At 41.5% G+C, this 21,380-nt stretch overlaps 1 protein-coding gene across 1 annotated transcript in view; it reads left to right on the top strand.

Annotated features, from left to right (window-relative positions):
- m1ap (meiosis 1 associated protein) overlaps positions 1–14,505 on the top strand; it is a 30,361-nt gene extending 15,856 nt beyond the window's left edge. Inside the window, exons 5-12 of the mRNA XM_072376887.1 lie at positions 7,331–7,492; positions 7,629–7,788; positions 10,168–10,309; positions 10,797–10,860; positions 10,950–11,092; positions 12,418–12,533; positions 12,820–12,901; positions 14,290–14,505. Coding sequence (XP_072232988.1) covers positions 7,331–7,492; positions 7,629–7,788; positions 10,168–10,309; positions 10,797–10,860; positions 10,950–11,092; positions 12,418–12,533; positions 12,820–12,901; positions 14,290–14,505 — 1,085 coding nt within the window. The remainder of the gene's footprint in view (positions 1–7,330; positions 7,493–7,628; positions 7,789–10,167; positions 10,310–10,796; positions 10,861–10,949; positions 11,093–12,417; positions 12,534–12,819; positions 12,902–14,289) is intronic.
- Positions 14,506–21,380: the final 6,875 nt, after the last annotated feature.

Below are 21,380 nucleotides of genomic sequence, written 5' to 3'. Positions count from 1 at the left end.
ACAGAAGACTTCAAAGAAAGGGTGTGGTAAGACAGATGTTTTCATGTCAGTTGTGGTTTGCAGAAACATACTTTGCCTGCCAAAGGAAACATTTTCAGTTTATTCTGTTCTTTGCACGGTTCACAGAACAACAGATGCTTTGTGGAGGGATTTGCTAAAGCGGAAGCAGAGATACAAGTGAAAATAACAAAGAAAGTTCCTCAGAGGTTCACAGCTATTAAACCCACGGACGATGTTAGACCTGTTCTGCACATCCCTGTTCTGCTGGTGGAGAGTTTCATGAGAATTCAGAAACATCAAGAAAGCTGGGGTTTTTTTTTTCAGAAAATTGAAGGCAAAGTGAAGTATCATTTTGTCTCATTCTCAGCCCCAGCAGACAGTTGTTTTTAATGCAGATGGACACAGTGCAGTCCTGTAGAAGGCAAACAATAAAAAGGCTCCAGAGACCATCTAAACTGAGTCTCTCAGTTTGTCCATCTTGGAATTCAGTCAGTTTGAATATTAAGAGCTAAACGTTATGAGAACAGAGATGGGATTTCCTCGAGGTGTAATGTTGGAGCTTAGAAAATACCGGCTGGCCTACTAGAGCCGCAGACTCCTAACCAGACTGAACCAAAATTGAATGATAGAAACCTCATTTGGAGCCTCTAAAATGCTCATAAATCTCAGTTTCTTGGTAAAAGCAAACCCACATGGACACAGATCCCTCTCTCTGCAGAAGTCTTATCAACTCATTTGGCGTGATGTGATATGCAGGCTTTTTACCGTTCAGGCCTGGAGCAACATACTACACACAATGCATCAACATTTCCAAAACAGGCTGTACAATGTCAGACTCAAATTCAATTTTTAACAAATCTAGTACTAAACATAGTGTCAAAGTCAATAATCTGAAAATAGGAAAAAAGAGGAACATTTTAACCTCCTAAATGTTTTTTATTTCATTTCTTTCTTCAGACGCTGAGGACTAAAAGGCTTTAATGAAGTAAACTATTTAAGTTTTTAAGGGATTTTGAAACAAAGCCTTTGGTGTAATGGGCTGAACAAAGAGGGTGTGTAATTCAGTGGAGGTCAAACTCGAATTTAGCTCGCTGCGGCACAACATTGCGTGCACAGACTTGTACGCTATGGTGGTTCGTACTTAAAACAAATAGCTTAAGAGCCCACAAAGGCTCCACAGAGGGAGGCTGTGCCTCTGGTGAGGACATCAGTACACGACACACACGTACAAATGTCTCATGTTTGCATTGTGTCCGTTTTCACTCTCTTTCGTGTGACTGGACTCAAAAAAAGGAAGAAAACAGAAAACAGTGTGGCAGCATTTTGTGAAATGGTCACAAAACATTGGTGTCCTCACATTTAAGAGGCAGAAAAGGCAATGTTTAGCGGTCAGAGGGGTTAGATAGCAGGGCCTTGCATTGATCTCACGAGGTATCAGGCCTGACGTTTGGGATTGTAGAGACCACCGGTACTGAGATGAGACGCACGATTATTCAGACTGATGCTGTCTGCTGTCTCTGCTGCTGCTTGAAAAGGCTGAACTACTCTCAAATTTCCAATGCAATGGACCCAGAATTCTGTTTGGCAGTGCAAAACATCACTCCAATTCCAAGCCACGAGAGGCGATACTGAAATGTGAACGCATGAATCCCGAATAAAGATTTTTTAAGTTCACATCCAAATGAGCTGTGCGTTCTTTAGTCAGAAAAAAATTGCCATGAAATGCCAGATAAGCCTTCAAATAAGGATGTATCACTCTTTAATAAGGATGTCCCATTATTCAGTCTTCTCTGAAATATATCTGGTTCCATATCTGCCTCGATAGCCTGATAATCGAGCCGTTCTTTCCTTTTGTCTTTTTCAAGTGGCGGTCCGCTTTAAATGTCCCTATGACCGCATGCTTTAATATAAGTGACTTTGAGGCAATTATGTCACACAGCCGCTGGTCTGATGAGCCTGTGTTTCAGACCAGATGATCAATGTCCTGTTTGTCATCTTCTCTAACCGCTTCAATGAGCCATTCATCATTAATGTTCACACAGACACGCCGACAGGCGAGGACAGAGTGTGTGCTGTCGGTGTCATTATGTAGGAGAAATGATGATGTCAGAGGGAAATTCCACAGAAAGAAATTCATCAACGCTTTCTCCACGTTTTGAAGCACACTGTAAAAAGTTTGTCTCAGTGGGATGCATTAGGCTGATACAGCTGTCTTGCCTCACCCTTGTACTGATTTGACACATGGACATGGAATAGATATGTTAATGTGATCACTGGGCGATTTGAACTAAGGACTATGGACTATTTAGTGCTGCTACGATAGCTAAAAGCTGTGATTTAATTCGTAAAAAGCCATATTAACCACATCTACTGAAATAAGTTCCAAGGTGGAATAAACATGAAAAGAATCCATCATGTCCAAACATCAACTGGTCTGCCATGCAGGTGACTCCTGAACCAGAGGTTTTGTCATTCATAAAATACCACCATTCAGCCGGGGAAATGTGTGGGAATGGGAATTAAAAAAAAACCTAAAGTTGATTCAATTAATCATTCGAAACAACTTATGTAATGCAGAAAAAAACATTCTAAGCGATTCACCCTCTCATATAGCGGGCTGTTAAGGTGTTCCACTAGTACCTAGCACTGTGGTATTTAAAGTAAAAACAAAATGTTTGCTAGAAACTTTCATCAGAATCCCCACCATTAGTCACAGTGTCCATTACCCGCCTCACGATACACTTATCTCTGAGGGAACACAGAGTTAAGAGGAGCTCAGCTTCTTCTTCGTTTAAACCATTAGTGTCATTACTTGAAACGCACAAGTTCATGTTAAATTAGTCAATGGTCATCTTCATGGTGCACTCTTTCTAATGCACTGATAAAAGGAAACATTACTGGGCGTGGGCCAGTGAAAGTGGAGGGTCAGCAGCAGAAAGAGGAACAGTTTTTATTAGTGAAAGCAGCAGATGTCGTTTTCTCCACTCTGACCGATTTACAAAGCAAAAGCAAACAAAGCCTTTCAGGTCATGGACGAAATCAAATAAAGCTTGTTGGTTTAGAGACCTGTAAGTGGTCAGAGCCGGGCACGTTTTTTTTTTTTTGCTTTGAGGGATGTCGCTTCTTCTAAAAAACAAACATTTCCATTTGCCTCCGAGTGTTGTGTAGGAAGTGAAAACTGACAGTGGTACCCCCTGCGAAGAATAAGCCCTCATCCGTCTGTCAATTAACAAAAAGAAACGTGTTATATCTGGGGAAACTGCACCAAATCATCGCTGAAATAATTACATATTCATCTGCTGAAATTGTGCGATAGGATATTTGTTTTCGGGTGTCAAATCTACAATAGCTTATAACTCCATTTGCCGTTTAGTCTCCAGTTTTTTCTTTAATTCTACCTGCTGCGGTGTTGTTGTACCTATTACTGTGTGCAGCACCCTGGTTATCTGGTTGTTTTGAACAAGCTTGGTTCAGTTTTATGACTGTAAAGGCTTCGGGGGAGGAGGCAGACAGATGGGGACAACTAATAAACATTTTTAAACTTTAATTCTAAAACAAACCAAATGCATTTCAGTGGCAACCCTCCGCACTATTTCCAACAGAGAGAAGAGGAAAAAAAAATCCATCATCTGGCACTGAACAAAGGAAACGATGGAGTATTTATGGACAGCGAGCTGAAGACAAACTAAGGGCAGGTGTGGTAAATGTTTCATTGAATCCAGGTGTATAGGGAGAGCAGCTGAGACAACCCAAATAACAGACTGAGAAATTCAGTCAAAATGAAGGACATAAAACAGGGTTAAAGGCTGGTTCATAGCTGTAGCTTGAAGGGGGTTCATACAGAAGTGGAACCCTTAGAAAAATATAATAGATTTTAAAAATCATTGTGTTAATGTGTGGAAATCAGCAGTATATATGTGTGTGGCACATAAATACTACACAAAACAAACCAACACGTTGACACCATCAGCGGTGCGGCGATCTCCTGACGACCCAGAGAGGCACACAGACTGCAGGAAAGGGAAGGTCTTATAGGCCCAGAGTACACAGAACTCAGGTGTAGCTCGTGCCGCTAATCGCCTCATCTCAGGATCACTGAGACAGGAGACAGGGCCTGACACTGAGTAACCAAAACAGAACCAAAGACATAACTAAAACCCACAGTAGCCTGGGAAAAGTAGCCTGTGTTTGGCCCCAAAAAATCCTGACTGGAGCACGCTTCATTTCTGGTGCTGGAAGTGGTCTGAATCGGTGGAATGTGTGGATGGCTGTTGGGTTCTGGCCTGATGCTTAACTGGGGAGACGCCTCATGCATTTCAGATCATTTTTTTAACACGATTTTAACCAGCTTATTTTTCCTGTAAAGTTAGCCAGCCTCAAGTTTTTAGCCACGAAGGGGCTGCTTGCTTGATAATCTTTGTTTTTGGACTGGCTGTCTGGCAGCGGAACAGAATAACTCTAAATGCAAGCCGAAAGTTTGCAATAAGACACATTCTCATTCTCATCACACATTGGCATTTTTTAAATCTCTTGGTGCCCCTTTACTTTAACTTTTCAAGGCACAGGTAACTGCTGTACTGGTAAATGATGCACTGTCTATCCTAATAGTAAACAGCATCAGGAAAACATTCTACAGAGTTCGCTTCGGTCTCTTTTTTTGGACAACCTACTACAGTGAAAGATGGCTGGATCTTCAACAGCTCTACGCTCTACTGTGTTCACCAGCTAGTGTCTGAATTTTAACTCATATTTAGTAACGTAAAATGGGTTAATCAGAGCTTTACTGAGATCAGCTGCTGCTGCCGCTGGAACGAGAACAATCACTGTGAACCAACAGTGAAAGCAACACAATGAGCTGAAAGATGCTAAAACGCTCCGCAAAGCTGAAATCTTTCACATTGTGTCATTTTATCCTTTGTTAATATGAAATATTTATTTGCTTTAAATGCCATAATGTTGTCGTACATAGATACACACACAATCATTATTAATGAGATTTGACTACCATTCTAACAGGCTTTCTTCAACATGCATGTCACGGTTTGTCCTCACAGATACACACACACACACACACACACGTACACGTAGAAGACATCCTAATGAGACGCAGGAACACAATTAGACTTGTAGATTAGAGGCATGGGTCACTTGCTCTGGCTCATTATTTGATAGATTTTAATCTCTCACAGGAGAAGGCAGAACAGAAGCAGTGAGAGCGATGGGGGGGACAGAGTAGGGCGGATGGAACATAATACTGTAGGGTTTTTTTGTTTTTTTTTGCATACCTGTAGTAAACACACACCTAATGAACACAGCAGAATCTGAGGAGACATCTGTACAGGGATTTAGCTGTATAAACACATTCTTCTTCATGAATGCAGATAAGCTCACAGGAGAGAGACCGACAGCCTCATTACTTCAGCTCTCTGCCGTCTCTCCCAACACACTCATTGGGGTTAACTACTCTCACCTATTCTCCTCAGCCTGTGATGTTTTACTGTGGAAACACAGTGATCTAGAAGCAATACGACTCGTTTTTGCTCCTCCTTTTTTCTTTATCTCACATTTTCAGACCCACATGCACACTCAGTGGTCGAATTACAAGCACTGCTGACTCTGTGGTCCTCCATCCATCACCCACCACACCCATCTATCTCTTCTATCCCATCTTATCTTCAGCTGACTATCCTACTTCCCCCTCCTGTTCTTGCTCTGTATGTCCTAACACCCATAATTCCTCCTCTCTCCTATCCGTCTCTGATTTACGTCTCCTCCTTCCTCCATTCCTGCACCCCAGACTAACATTATTAGAGCGAAGGGCGATCGATTTCATCCAACCTACTTTCCCCCATCTATGTCCATCTCTTGAGGATTTTTTTGTTGTCTCTCTATTACCATTTCCATAAAGGCAAGAGCACAACCTGTCTTTCCTTTCTCTCTCTTTTCCTTTGACTGTACATGTCTTTGTAGTGTTCTTTTGTTGATTCTGTGTGGGAGTTCATGTGGAATAAGCTGTTCCCTCTATTCATTTTTCTTTCTTCCATTCTTCTTTCACGATGCAGGTCGCATTGTGCTGCTGACTCCAAGTATTAGAGAATTACCAGAAGTCTTTCAATCCTTATTAGGTGCTGGAGCAATTCAGCATGAATCTGAACTAAATTCAAAACATCTTGACTTCACAGAATTTTTTTTTTTTTTTTTGACACATTGAAAGAAAACTTTTAAAGGAAAGAATGTTATTAGCATATTCTCTGTTGTGCTCTTAATCTTCTCTCTCTCTCAGCTTTCAACCGGCAAAGGATCAGACCACAGGCGACCATTAGCAGAAACGCAGCAAACATAATTCTGTCCCCTCAGATGAAGTGCTTATTTCTAAATGAGGCTTCTGCAAGCTTTGGCCCAGGATCAAAAATAGCTTCTACTGTAGCTGCGTTTGACAGAGAGATGAAAGGAGCTATGACATATCTTAGTCTGCTGTAAGAATTTAAAGTTTCTCAGTTCCTCCCAGGCGAGGAGAGTCTAACTATTCTCCATCCATCTTCTCTGCTCTGTCTCCAACTTGTCCTTCCTTCTGTCAACTTCCTGATCCTCTCTTCTCCCCCTTGTCCCATTGGTTATCTCCTGATGAGTCATTAACTATTAAACAGGGGGCAAAGGCTCGAGAGAGGAGAGGGGGGCTTCTTAAGGTTTGTATATAGTCTGCTATGATAAATGGGCTTTAGGGGAAGGAAGCAGAGAGAGAAGATGAGATGTGGATCAGGCAGGGCAACAGGGTCTCGCCTATATTTTTTAAGGGTAAGTGGAAATCAATGGACAAAGAATGATAAGCAGCTTTCTTTATGAGGCATTGGCCCAGAAATTAGATAGGAGAAACGTGGATTCACAGAATATCTCTAAAATTACCAGAAAATTATTCAATTTCAAGCAGGGAACTTTTCCTTTGCAACTCATGTCTTCTGAAACTCAAACGATTAAAACAGCTTTCAAACGATGCAGAGGCTGTGAAGCCCTCCACCGATGACAAGTTCAGAAGTGTGTTTGGGTCACTGAGGTCACGCTCAGCGGTTTGCTCAATTTCTTGCACTTTGCTGCCATCTCGTGGTAAAACCTAAAGGTCTGGCTCAGCAGCATGGGGAGCTTTACAAGTTTGTTTTTCTGAAAACGTCTAAATCAGTTCCAAAAGATTGAATGCTCGTTTGTCATGATTGATCTAGCTCCAATAAAGAATGTTTAACACTGTTGAGACAATGAGTGCCTTAAAACTTGAACATGAATTGTCACAGAGTCTCAGACACGAGTCTCAGACAGTCTGGTTCCTCTGTGTGCGCAGCTGCAGACTCTTTGATGTTGGGGACGGAGGTCGACCTGCAGCAAGTGGAGAACAGTGTGTTTGCCTTGGAAACTGTGTTAAAGGCATGGCTTCAAGAACAGGGAGGAGACAGAGAGCATCTCCGCCTCCTGCTGCCAAGCCCCTCTGATAATCCCGTTCCAGGCAAGACACCCAGATACACTCTCACACACACACACACACACATAAAACCTTCTTTGGTTCATTCAAATCATGAACGGATAGTAATTATTTTTAACACATAATGTTCTGTACCAATCTCCAATGGCAATTGGCACAGTGTGTGTGAAGTGTGACATGCAGGAGCGTCTGATAAGCCCCGCCCTCATCCCCCTGACCCCCAACCTGGGAGTGAAGACTGAGAGCATTCGCAACTTCCTGCCCATCATTAAGGGCTTGGGCAATCAGAGCCCCGCACCACAGAGACTGAAAGCGATCAAGTAAGAGTTAGCGTCTGTGTTTGAGGCTTTTAACTGTGAAAAGTTCTGGGATAAACATGAAAAAGCAATGCAAATGAATGCTATCATAGCTTTCCACAGCCTTTTATATTGGTTTAGATGCTTTTGTAATATTTTGATAAACGCACCCATTTTTTTTCTGTCACATCCACCCCTCCCTGATTTTTGGACTGCTGAAACTGTGGGAGGGAGGATATGTGTGGGCCATGTGCCATGCCTGTACTGTAGCGTATTTCCAGAAAGATTCCCACTGTCTATGAATGGCTTCTTTCTGATAGCAGAGGGAAGTGGAATATTTCTTAGATGAAACTCTATCACATCAGAGCACGCTTTGTTCTACTCTAATGCTTGACGTATCACAAAAGACCCATAGTTGAGCGGGAAAAAAGCTCCACACCCAAAAAAAAATGTTTTCTTAATTCATTTAAAGTCTCCGATTAATTAATGATGCAGAAGGAAAGGGTAGGTAACCAAGCAGCTGCAGAAATCTCAAAATTGAAGAAAATCTGGTTTTGTTGGGGTTTGATTAATAGATCGCAACACTTCCTATTGACAACAAACGCAAAACAAAATATGGATTATTGTATTAAGAGCCATAATGATGGTTTATTCCACAAACTTTTGTTCAGATGTAGACATACAATAGATGGCAAAAGCTAAGTTCCCATTTCTGTTCAAAAAACGTCCCAAAACTGTTCAAACTATGGCAAATATAAAGAAATAATCTTGTCTAGATTAATCAAGCGTTTACAAACCCAAGTTATTGTACCTAAATTATGAATTTAAGATGCAATGGCCTACATTTTTACTTCTATGACTTTGTTCGGTGTCTTATGAATGAATTCTCATACTGTCACTGTTTGAGTACAGTTTCAACAACTCATGACAGGCTGATGGATCAGCAGCAAACAACTTACTATTGTTCACAAGCCGATGTAATTTCATCCCGGACACACACACACACACACACACACAGAATAGCATCACAGGCACATCCTGATGCCAGTGGCAGAAAGCAGAAACTGAGGTAGAATTTGCATTTGTTAACTTCATCCCTGCTTTGAATTATATTTGCATTCTGTGGCAATAAGAGCTAATGTGTGTTTGTGTTAGAGAGCGTGTTCGTTAAGAGTACCATTGAGTTATTGTGCTCTACGTATGTGTTTTACATACACATGACTCACGGTTTTCTGCGGACTATTTTGAATGAAGCAAGAGAGGAAGTCGCACTGTTCACCTTTTGCAGGGATGATGTCACTCTCTGTGGCTCTGCCGGTGATGTCATGTGTTTGTGTAACACCTGGTGGACCAGTTACTCAGAAGATTAGATCCACTCTGGAGAAATGGGTGTGAGTAGGAAAAGACAACAAACAAGAGATCACTGTTGTGTTATATAAAAAAAGTAAAACATGTCATTTATTTCAATATGAATTGATTATCTTCTTCTCGGTTTCTATACAATAATAACACATTTTAAAATCAATAAAATCAAAAATATTTCTGCTCTTTTCCTTTACAAATCCACCTGTCAGGTAAGTATCTAAATTTGTCTAATTCTTAGTTTAGTCCTAATTTAGTTATTATTTTAATTGTCTCATTTAATTCTGTATTTTTCATCCTATTTTAGTGTGTATCTTACTGACAGGTGGTTTTCCTTAACTTATCCCTCTCTCAATCAAAACAATAAACAAAGATACATTTTTTTAAAAAAGGCTATACAATCACAATATATCAGCTGATCCCAGCCATTAAGCCAGCTAAAACAATGCTACCGCTATAACATTTAACATTAGCGGTTGGTAGCTTGCCAGTGTTTTTTTTTCTTTTCTGACAGGCACTAAGTTACCTTTTCTTTTCAGTTACAGGGCTACTTTGTGATATTGTTTGACTCACCGAGGATCTTTGATTTAAAACAGCAGGGTTATTACTGTTCCAGGAGGGGTTTCTTCTTCTTTCTTTCTCTTATTATTTTCTGTTGGTGCCATTGTAGTTGGTGTGCAGCTCTGAGAGTGAGGGCACCTGGTTCTACACAGCCCTTTATATTAGGGGACTGTTGTTATGGTTACACTTAAAAATGTATGATAACATATAATAAATGTATTTATTTATCAAATTCATTATTATTTATTCATTTAAATCATGTAACCTAAATATAAATCAAGTAATGTAAATAAAATGATTATTTATTTATTTGATATTTCCAGTAACCAGGGGTTACATTTGCATCCATTCTGCTAAAGTTAGAAATATTTTAAACACACGTTTTCTGTAATTAAGTCACATATTTTTCTTTTCCATTGTAGAAGCATCTGTCCATCCTTCTTGTAATGCAAGCCGATTTTGTGTGTGTGTGTGTTGCAGGGTGCTGCGCGCAGAAGGAGTGTGTGAGAGTGTGTTGTACGGCCTGCCGCTGGTGATCCGCCCCACCACCTGCTGGCAGCTGGACTGGGATGAGATGGAAACCAACCACAGCTTGTTCCATGCTCTGTGCCACACTCTCAGGGTGTGTATTTTTTATCTTTTTTTTTTTTGTTGTTGTAAAGTGACCTTTACATTTCAGACTTTTTGGAGTTTTTAGCAACAGAAGCTAGCAGTTCCCATTTTGATGTTGATGTGACAGCTGAACCTGTAAGTTTTTTTGTTTGCAAATCTTGTTCCTGTTGAAATTTTGACACTTACTTTAAATCAGTTACTGGGCAAATAGAAGTCATGGCAAATTTGGACAATCACTCTGACTGTTTCCTCTTTAAAACATGGATGTTGCTTAACTTATGAAGCAACTTACCTGCACCATTCTAGAGAATGAAAGTACTTAATTGTACTCATCAGTTTCCCTGTACAATTTATCCAACGACACACAAAAGTATCTAAATCAAACTTAACATGAATTAGCTCTGAAAACAAGGTCATTATTTCTATTACTTCCGTTCTCTGATTGGTTGTTAGAACTGAATTATTCCTTTGTTTTTGTATTTATTTTTTTCTTTTAGAGCCGTGACTTGTTCCTGCTGGTGCAGGTGGAGCCTGATCAGAGTTCTGCAGCTGGAGGCTCAGGTCTGTTGTTTAGTCAGAAGGAGTGAAATGAAGTCCGGTTTATCAGCCTTTGCGCATGCACTCATACACTCTGTGTGTGTGCAACACAGGTGTGTATTCTCACTATATCCTCCAGCCCTCCCCGTCTTTCTCCCTCCTTCTGAAGCCAGTCATCTCCAGAGAGTTGTTGCTGCCCTGCTCACTGCCTGTCTCAACCCAGGAGCCACCACCTTCTGCCATGCAGACTGTACAGGTTAAATGACCTTTTTTCTTACAGAGGTTAGAGTGAGGCGTATAGAAAGCAACAGAAAAATTACCTGTGGATGCTCTGATAGAAAAACTGACAGGTTTTTTGTAGAAGCAATGCAATTTAAGGGACAAAACAACAAATATCCATGAATACATCAGGAAAATCACCCATAATGATGGACTATGAAGTGACTGATCAGTTGAGGAGGGGAGGAAGCGAATGAGCCATTATGGAAGGATGAGCCTCTGTGCACCATGTACCACCGACAGAATGAGGAAGTGGCTGATATCAAGAAGCCCTGTCAGTGGCTAGAAGAAGCTGGTCGAAAAAAACGTTTGTAGGCGCTAATCATGGCAGCACAAGAACAAAAGAGGCCAGGGTACCACACCCGCCTGGCCCCCAGGTGCGAGCTGTGCAAAGAGGCCTCTGATACAGTCCAACACATGGTATAAGATGCAGGCAGGTATGGCATACATGGAACCAAGTGGCAGGAATAGTGTACAGGAACATCTGTGCCGAGTATGGGTTGAAAGTCCAAAAGTCAAAGTGGGAGATTCCTCCAGATGTAGTGGAGACTGACAGCGCTATAAACTAACCAATCAGCCATCGTAGTTGTTGACAAACTTCAGAAGAAGGCAGAAGTGATAGATGTAGCAATTCCAAGTGACAGCAACATCAGAAAGAAGGAACACAAGATGATTTAAAAAAAAAAAAAAAGCCGGGCTGAAAGAGGAAGTTGAATAGATTTGGGAAGTGAAGACAACAGTGGTGTCAGTGGTAATCGGAGCACTCGGGGCCATGAATCCTGAATTGGAGTGGCTCCAACAGATACCAGGAACAGCATCAGACATCCCCGTCCAGAGGAGCGCTGTGCTAGAAACAGCTAAGATCCTGCGTGAATCCCTCAAGCCCCCAGGCCTCTGGTAGAGCACCCCGAGTTTGAAAGGGCCACCGCCCACATAGGGCGAGTGTGGCGGTATTACTGGAAACAATAGTTCTTACATCACCACAAGTCTACTTCATTGTCTGCAATTATTTCAACCATTACATGGATGACTTGACCATAACGGACAATAACAAAAACACCTCTCATTCTTAGCTCTTCACTGTAAAAAGCACATATTCAAGTGCATATATTGTAAGGAAATTGCTTATATTTGGCGACCTTTATCCTTGAAAATGATAATTACACAGACTTTAGCACTGAATAGCTTGAAAACGTCTTAACATGCTATGCTCAGTATTTTTTATTGGACATTCTGAGATGCTAGTGGCATTGAAATGGTTGGGTGCTTGAGTGTTTGAATGTGTTTTTCTGTGTGTGTCAGGGCTGTCTCACTCAGCTGGATGAGGAGTTTGTGTTGAACCCGCTGTCACTGAGCAGTAACCTCTACCAGCACCTCAGGAGCAGAGGCCTGCTCTCACAGCCACGTTACCCATACAGGTCAGCAGCACCAGGTGTCGTACGGAGGAGGAAGACCATCAGTTTGTGTACATCTTCTTAGAATGTTAGAGCAAAGGATGATGGTCATGAATGACAGATATGTGAAGGATTTACAAGCTGATAACATAAGAAGACTCAACAAAGATTACGACCAGGATGCAACTAAATGAAAGATAACAAAGTGGCACAAATAATGAGAATTAAAACAGAATAAATGGTGACAGGTGAGTACAGCCATGTGATGACTGTGATATGATTATTGTCCTGCTGCTGTTTGTGATTTCAGGCTCCAGTCAGCAGCTACCCACAGAGAGCAGCCTCAGACACTAGAGAGCCCCAGAAACTTAGTCAGCCGACAACCCCGGCAGGTAAACACACCACTGTGAAGGTATCTGTCTGCTGAGCGAGCTTATGTTTGGTGTAACTTCCTCCAAACCTCTGACTTCCTTGCATAGTCACTAGATGGCAGCATGTGGTGCTTTCAGTGGTTATCTCTAAGATTGCACATGTGAGATCCATATACTTGGAATCATCTTTGCAACTTTCTCAGTGCTCTTTGCAAACATTAGTTTTCCATAAGAAAGAGCAGGGAAACTGTTCAGAAGCAGCTGCTGTGTGGTATAAACCAAACACTGCATTTGTATTTTTTTTTTACTGCCACTTTGGAAGAAATTGGAGGGAAATAGACGCACAACACAACATCACACGTACCGTGTACCTTTAAATTAAGTTTATTAAGCACTCTGTCAGACTGTATTTCTTTTAGAGATCAGAGTAGCGGTCATCTAGCCATCCAAAAGGTCCCAAAACACACTGGCTGAAAAGCTGGATGACTACAAAAAGTAAAGGACCTTTTCTCTGCATCATGAGGGGCTCGAGCCAAGGGTGGGAACTGGCATTGGGCCTTAGTCATGACGAAGAACCACAGACCGATTTGACATATTGCAGCTTTTTAATCTGTAACAGTAGACTGTGTTTTGGAGCGTAACTGTGCATAACTGTGCGTAACTTTTTTATTGCAGAATTTTACGATGAAATGGCATGGTTGAGGCTGAAGGGTCAAAGAGACAAATTCTTTATTTCAACTGCCTCACAGCAGATTGTGCTTACCTGTAGAGTCACCGTGACTGTATAAGAAAAGTTGAATCTGAAATCAGAAGTCGAGTTTTAAATGAGCCCAAAACTAAAATGCTACAGCAGGAGGTACTGCACTTTATACAAAAAAAGTTCAAAGGTAGCATTTGTTGTATAATAATATGATGATATTCCCATGAAAATCATGTCTTTCTAGAAGACCGTTCAACTGCACTCCTGTCAGGTCGCATCTAAAGTGTAATGGCTGCTGTGAATATAAATATTCTAATATGTCTCAGCACTTTCATTCTGACTCGTACTGTGCTCTAATACTTCACACCTTTTAATACCTACTTGGACCAAACCGTCAGTATAAAGAAGCTCTCACTTATAACAGCTTACATTTTAACCTTTCATATTAATTCATTATGACAGCTGAGGCTCACCAAGGCCTGAGAGTGTATAGATGAGTGACTCATCAGGGCTGATAAGGCTGCTAACATGCAAATAGTTCACACAGAGAAAATGCTCAGCACTGCTTTTGTTATGTTCTTGTTTTGACATCTCGACGTTTATTTTAGCTTTTCTCATTTTTCTATCTGCTGTATAAAAGAAGGGTTCTGCTCTTTCTTTTGTCAAGCTTTCGAGACTTAAAGCACTGCATGTCCGTGTCTCCATTCAGCTGCAAAGCCAGGGTCGCCAGCATGGATCCAACAGCAAGGTCAGGGCCACCGTGGCGCCGCTGCCCTCTGCCACCGCCTCCTCTTCGTCCCTCGGACCTCCTCCTGCCAAGACCTCCCGTCCAGCTCTGAGCTTCCTCAGCAGCAGCCATCGGGCCCGGGCACCGATTCGGCAGGAGGAAGACAACAATGACGACAACTCTATGATAATACAGTAATCTGAAGGGTGAGAGGACAGAGAGGACAGAGAGCACGTCCTAAACTCTCCCACACTGATGTCCCAACCCTCAAAGGGGTCTCAACACATCCATAATAAAACTTAGTCAGCATGTAAGCACACATATACACGTGCATTTGGCTAAGTAGTCTCCATTGAAAAGCTTGTGAGCAGTTACACAGCTCATAAAATCTTACGACTTTGTAAAGCAGGGTGGATATTTTAATTTGCACATAAATGTACAGACAGTCCAGCTTGCTGTGAGCAACACTCATTCTTCACAACGCTCTGGATGGTTTCATTTGACACTTCTGTTCATCTCTATTCGCTCTCACCACACAAGCAGCATTGGCAGCGTTAGCTAGAGCAGAATATAACGAGCCACCTAAGCACATGCAAACGTGTGCGACAGATAAAAGGAAGGTTTCAACTGACTGCTGCGCGCCGACTGCTGAGGCAGCAAACTTCCAAATGGCACAGCACAAACAATGGAGAGGCAGGACAAAAGATGAAAAGAAGGGAAACGGCAGCACAATGAAAGCCTCAAACGGTAGTGGCAAAAAAACAAAAAAACAAAACAAAAGGTGGCCGATGTTGGAGACCGAAGGAAGATTAAAAACTGATGGATATTACAAAAGCACTTCCTGCATGTTGGAGTGCAGACACAATAACACACATCATTTAAGACAACAACAAAACATAGTTCAGGCATAATGCAACAGACATGCTGTACAGTGGAGCTATGAGTGGACAAGCACTTATACACACATATGCACATTCCTTCTCATTTTGCCCTTAAGCCCCGGTCTGAACACAGCTTCACTGTTTTAATGAGACAGAGAATAAAGCAGCAGACAGAGGGGCCTCTCTGCTCTCCTTCACCCCCACAACGGGAGCCCGCTCTGGGGGTTGAAAGGCGGCATGAGGAGGGGGATGGATGGATGGATGGATGGAAGAAGGACATAGATGAAAGAGGCTGATAAAAATCTCCAGTGTGTTCTATGAAATTGTGAATATGTGTTTAGCTCAACAACTTTGTAACTTTGTTTCGAGAGGTCGAGAGGGTGGTTTGAGTTCGCCAGGGGCATCGCAGTATTACATTTACATGATTCATGTTTGTACGCAGATACCGGTCAGTTTGCTATCTTCATCGTCACTGTTTTTAATTTATTCCTTGTCACACACAGACTTAATGAGCGTCCCGCCATTCCACCCCCTGATTGAACCTTTTAACATGAGGGACAACCCAACGACAAATGACTTCATGACGCTGTGATGTCACAGGACTTCCGCATTCTCAAATTAAAACCACAACGATGCTTTTGTCTCTGAAAATCATTCCCATTTGCTCACATTTTGCCCACTTCGCTGTCCTTCCACGCCTCTCACTTGGCTATAGTTTCTTATTAATCCTCTAAAGCCCTGAGAAGTTGAGTCAACGTGTGTGCATTTCATAAATTTGTTCAGACAGAACAACAGCAGCCTCTCTGTCCTCAAAAAGGTCAAAGGGGTAACACTGGAGTTCCTCTGTTGGACCTAAACTCGATCAGACACGCTCCACATTAAATGTCACATCTGTTAAAGATGAATAGGATGCTTTAAAGTGTGACTGTGTGGGTTTTCAGATTCACTTTTTCAGGTGTAAGCAGTTTTTTTTGACTCAGAGCAGTTGTACTCTGAAAAAAAAGGTTCTGTTTAGTTTTTTTTTGGTTGTTGTTCTTTATGACTCCACCGCTCAAACATCCTTATCTCAGTGTTGACTCACTCAAGTTCCTGTTCAGCCTTCGCATTGTGTTTGGTTGGCAGTCTCAGTCTGATATTTTGCCTTAGCGACAAATAGAATTGACATGGACTGATGTTGTTTGTTCACGCTGTAAATGTTCTACCCCCTAGGTGATGTTTGAGCCGTTACGCTTTATTGATTCATAATAAATATTCTGTCTGATTTGTTTGAGTGAGCTGTTCAATTCATTAAATTTGATTCAATAAAAGAAACACTTGGTGGGAGGTTTATCGTGATAACATTTCTTAAGATAAAGAAGCCTTTGGAAAAAAGAAGGCAATCTAACCACCTTTAACCTTTTGCCGCCCACTGGTTTGCCTCCAGAATGCTACAGTGTCATGAAACAAGAGCTTCACAAGCTGCTCTGCACCATGGAAAAAGTATATGAATATGTGTCATATCCATTTGCCATCGATGTGGCCACAAAATTAAATTAAAAAAACAAGACCCACAGAGTTTTTTGATAATGATTAAAGGGGAATGTTAAACAGTCCATATAGTAAATCCCAAGTGGAACACTCATCCTAGAACAGACCTTTCACAGTATGCAACAACTCCGTGGGGGAATGCAGTGTTACTGTAACATCTTATATATTCAGCAATAATCTGGAATAAAATATGTGATACAGATGTGGCTCAGACCTCACTCATTTACAGTGTCGTCATTGGCGATACAGTCCACTGACATTATGCTTACATGACGAGAAAAAAGCTAATCACTGTGTTAGTCAGACAAAAACTGGACTTTTAATGCCAATAACAACAACACAGCAGCTATGAGATAACAGTGCAATAGTACGCGTTCATTCATTCATTTGTCTTAAAGTATTGGTGAAATAAAGACAGATAATGCCTTATTTAAAGGTTGCATCATCTAAGCCCCGTTCACTCCGTTATATGGATCTCGAGTTATCTAAATATCTTCCCGAAGGACGCAGACATTCACCAAAATGTTCTCAGTGATTAAATAAACGTATTTCATGCCAGAAAGAAGGTCTAGGTTTAAAAATACCAGAGTTCCCCTTTAACAATAATGATCATTCAGGACCAAAGCACATAGGTGAAATGCTCCCACATGGAAACACCTGGGAAAGAAGACATTTTCAGATTTCAGAATGTGCATTGTAAAAATGAGATGAGTTCACGCATATACAGCGTCGCTGCTTCATAATGAAATCTTGTTTCTGTGTACAACATTTTAACACGTACTTTATGGTGCAGCCTAAACACAACTCAGTAACCAGGGGTCATCCAGTATATCAGCATCATACACCCTCGCCAAGGCAGCCCATCTGAGGGCAATTAGTCCCTGGCTGATATCAAGGTAGCTTGTGTGGTCCACAATCTCCTTTTGATCCACAGTCATGTTGATGGCTCCTCCGCAGCATTGCTGTTGTTTCGGACGGCTCTCTTGTTGTGCAGGACATTAATGTTCTGCAGTTTGAGGGGCCCTGCAAAGCCACTGGCTGGCAAATCCTCATCAGCCGGCCTTGCAGGTCTTCCGTTCCTCTGCTTTGGAATTCACCTGCAAGCTCCTTGGGTCTATCCCTCTTCCTCTCAAACGGCTCTTCAATCTGGTCTTCTCAGGACCGTCTACCTTGGTGATTCTGACATGAAAAAACAATTCTTGGGAGATAAAAATATTCGTAAATGTCATTTCAAGTTTTTAATGGTCATCTTGGCAGTAATTATTCTTCAAATGTAAACCGTCCAACAGCATGACTAAATGAAACCCAAAGTAATTAGAAAATCCTAAAAGTTAAAAGTCTGTCTTCTCTCAAAGACTTCTGGCGGTCCTTCGTGGGTCGAAACTGTATTAACAAAGGCGAACTACACCTCAAGCCAAAGCAAAGTCCTGTGAGGCAATGCTACGCAGTCAGCTCTGTGATGGTTTTTATCAAAAGAAACCAGAAGAATGAGGCAGTTGGACAGTGTATCGCTGCTGTGTGCCGCGGTGATCACTCACAGCTGTACAGTTTGTCCCCGACTTTTAAGGTTTGATTCATTGCTTCCTGAGGATGGAGACGTGGCCTTTCACTGCACTCTTTTGCCTCATCAAGTCTATTGACTTTTTCTAAAAATCCTCTGTACTAAAATTAACTCGTTTTAGTTTTTTTTTCTTTTTTTTTTCCATTTTGGTCCATAAAAAGCTTCTTGTGGTCCAACCGTCTAAAAAGTGCGGTTTTCTGTCTCATCTATATATGTGGGGATAATATTAGTGCTGTAACTTCCTGCTTTATTGTCAATGTTCCATTTCCTTTTTTCGCAGCAATCTGCAGCCCAATCTGCAGTTTCAGACTCGGTGTGTCTCACAAACTGTAATGAACTGTCTCTTTCCTGTAATTGTCCTCAGTGACCACAGGATTCTTAACACTGTATACATAAAGAAACAGGGCAGGGACACAGAATTCATACCCAGGCAGAGAATAATCATCTCTGTTACCAGCTGAGCTGAGCAAAAACTGAAAGAGGAAGTTCATCTTAGCGAGAGGGAAGTGAGAAGGTGAAGTCAAGACCATGCAGGACCTGCACTAGATTCATGTGGAAGAAATCTGAGAGAGCTCATCTCACATGTGAAAAACTGTGCAATTTGATTTTCTAGTGTAGAATATCTCCAAGTCATGAGCAAAAGTCGAAAAAAATTTAAGTTGGAATTTTGAGGTCAGTTTGGTCGGTGGCAGCTTCTCATAGATGATGCACATCTTGCAGTTTATGTTTCAGTTTGGTCACAAAGTCAAAGGAACAGCCTGAAAATACACCGCGCCTCACCTTTGAGCGCATAGTAATCCGCTTGGCAAGCACATGACTTTTATTTTTAAAGCGAGAACAAGTTGCGAGATGAATGAGAAATTTTTCATTTCCTTTGGGTGGCCGAGCGAGTTGACAGAGAGTGAACGATGCTCTTTCAGAGACGTGACTGAACCCTGATCCATATGGGCAGAAAAGAAAGGGTTCACAATTTGAGCCGTGCAGAAACGGAATGAGGAAATGCAGCTTCAGCTAAAGTTAGTTTTATATGAAGCAGTTGTGACATTCACTTGAGATTAAAAGGAGCATTCTGGGTTCTTGGAACTTGAAGGAGCTGAAAGACAGCTATGACATTTTTTTTTTGCTACTGACAAAAAAAAAAACAGATAAATCATTCCATTTTAATGAGGAAATTGCTGTATGAGCATTCTTAGCAGTGTCAGAAGGGTAATGTTACAGCTCTCAGAAAGTTTTCAGACATTTTTTTACCAAAGAAAAAGGTTTTTGATTTACTAAAAATAAGAGTAAAACAAATTATTTGCCTATTTATTCGAACCTTGTAAAGATCTCAACTCCTAATGATGCAACCTAATAATCCTGTCACAGATCGGTGGTTAGCGATGCTCAAGGTGTCCAAAAGCACAGCAGCCTTCGCCATGCTTAGACGAAAGCAGTGTGGAAACATTAAATGGCTCCCCAGATCTGTCTGCCAAGCCAAAGCCAGTCTCTTTGTCACACATTAAAAACAGTTAAATAGTCTTTTTGGCTGGTTTAGAACTCAATACGAGCACTATTTCACCTTGGTGACCAGTAGCCTTTAAGCTAACCTTAGTGAGGTGATAAATTGGGTGTTTTTCTTTTGTTTTTCTGCAAGAAACAACATGGCAAGAATGCACAAGTTTAAGTACGGAAAAAAAGCCTTTTTAGTCATCCATATTCAGATGGTGAGGAGAAAATCTGCCATTCCATAAATCAGCAGGGACGCTCTCTTTGCTCCCTGGTTGTATGGTTGAATTCTCCTTCTCATCCCTCCATGGCCGTGTGACATTTTCCATAACAGACATGGGAAAATTTGAAGAAAAAGACACTTTTCAGCTGCAATCTATAGTTCCTGTAATGGAGACGGGAGAGAGTTGTAGAAAGAGAATCAGTGCAGAACGTCACTGCTTTAGGCAAAATCCTGTGACGGAATAAAGACGAAACTCATTTCTCAACATGTTGTGTGGAGGAAACAAGACACCGAGCATCACGTCCTAAATAAAACCTCCCGGGCTACAGTCGAACATAGTGATTTGAAGACTTATTTTATTTTAGCAGTTCTTTTTCACGTAAAGACAGAAACACGGCGTCAGGCCCATTCTGCTCATTACATTTACACAAAGGAGCAGAGCAGGAGACACGGACAGGAAGCTGCACAACGTCAAGGTTAGAGATAGGAAGACTGTGAATGATGTGATAAGAGTGACAACTGAACATTGTGTGTGTGTGTGTGTGTGCATAGACATGCAGTGACCTCAAAGCTGCAGATAAAACTGTCTGGCCAGAAAGTGATGTGTGTTGCCAGAAATATCACACAAACGCCCACACACATGCACCATGTCTTGTTAGAGTAAAAACAGTCTATCTATGCTAACAATCGTGAAGACCTCTGAGCTTTTCTACCTCATAATCCCTGCTCTTTGTTTTGTGCCACCTGTTGATTTATCTCCAAAAACTGAGCAAACTTACTAAAAGTTGATGTGAAACTCTGAGGTCAGATACAGTGGGCTTTCAGGATGAGCTACCAAAGCTGAGCGCTCACGTAATGTCACAAGAGTCAACTGAAGGTGACAAGCCAGCAGCAGTGAAATGCATGCAAACACGAAGTCCCACACATGCAGGGTTGAGTACCGTAAGTCAAGCCGATATGCTAATGTGTGAAAGATCACACACACATAAGAAAAAATTAAGAAGGAGAGGAAGTGACAGAAAGCACAGTTGAGAATTTAATTGCGAGGGAACAAGAGTTGATTCGTCAACTTTAAACGATAAAGCTCTATACGGTCGATATGATGTGCCAGAATGTGATTCTGGTGAAATCCCAAACCCACTGATGCACAACAGCTTCACTGGAACCCGTGCAGATTTTCATATATGCATCTGTATTACTTCTGACTCCAGAAAGCTACTGGACTGTGTGTAAAAGTGAATCACTTAACACCCTGTAAAACCACAAAGCAAGCACCCAAGATACAACGACTTTATGCCAAGACAAAGGAACTGCGGGCCGATATCAGAGGACACTTTGGCTTAGACTTTCTCACTATTTCCTCTTTTTGGATTTGTGCATATTATAGAGAAACCTA

The sequence above is a fragment of the Leuresthes tenuis genome, unplaced genomic scaffold, assembly GCF_036924035.1.
Source record: "Leuresthes tenuis unplaced genomic scaffold, fLeuTen1.0.hap1 SCAF_22, whole genome shotgun sequence".
In the NCBI taxonomy this organism is placed as follows: domain Eukaryota; kingdom Metazoa; phylum Chordata; class Actinopteri; order Atheriniformes; family Atherinopsidae; genus Leuresthes; species Leuresthes tenuis.
This window is presented reverse-complemented; position numbering and strand designations above follow the sequence as displayed.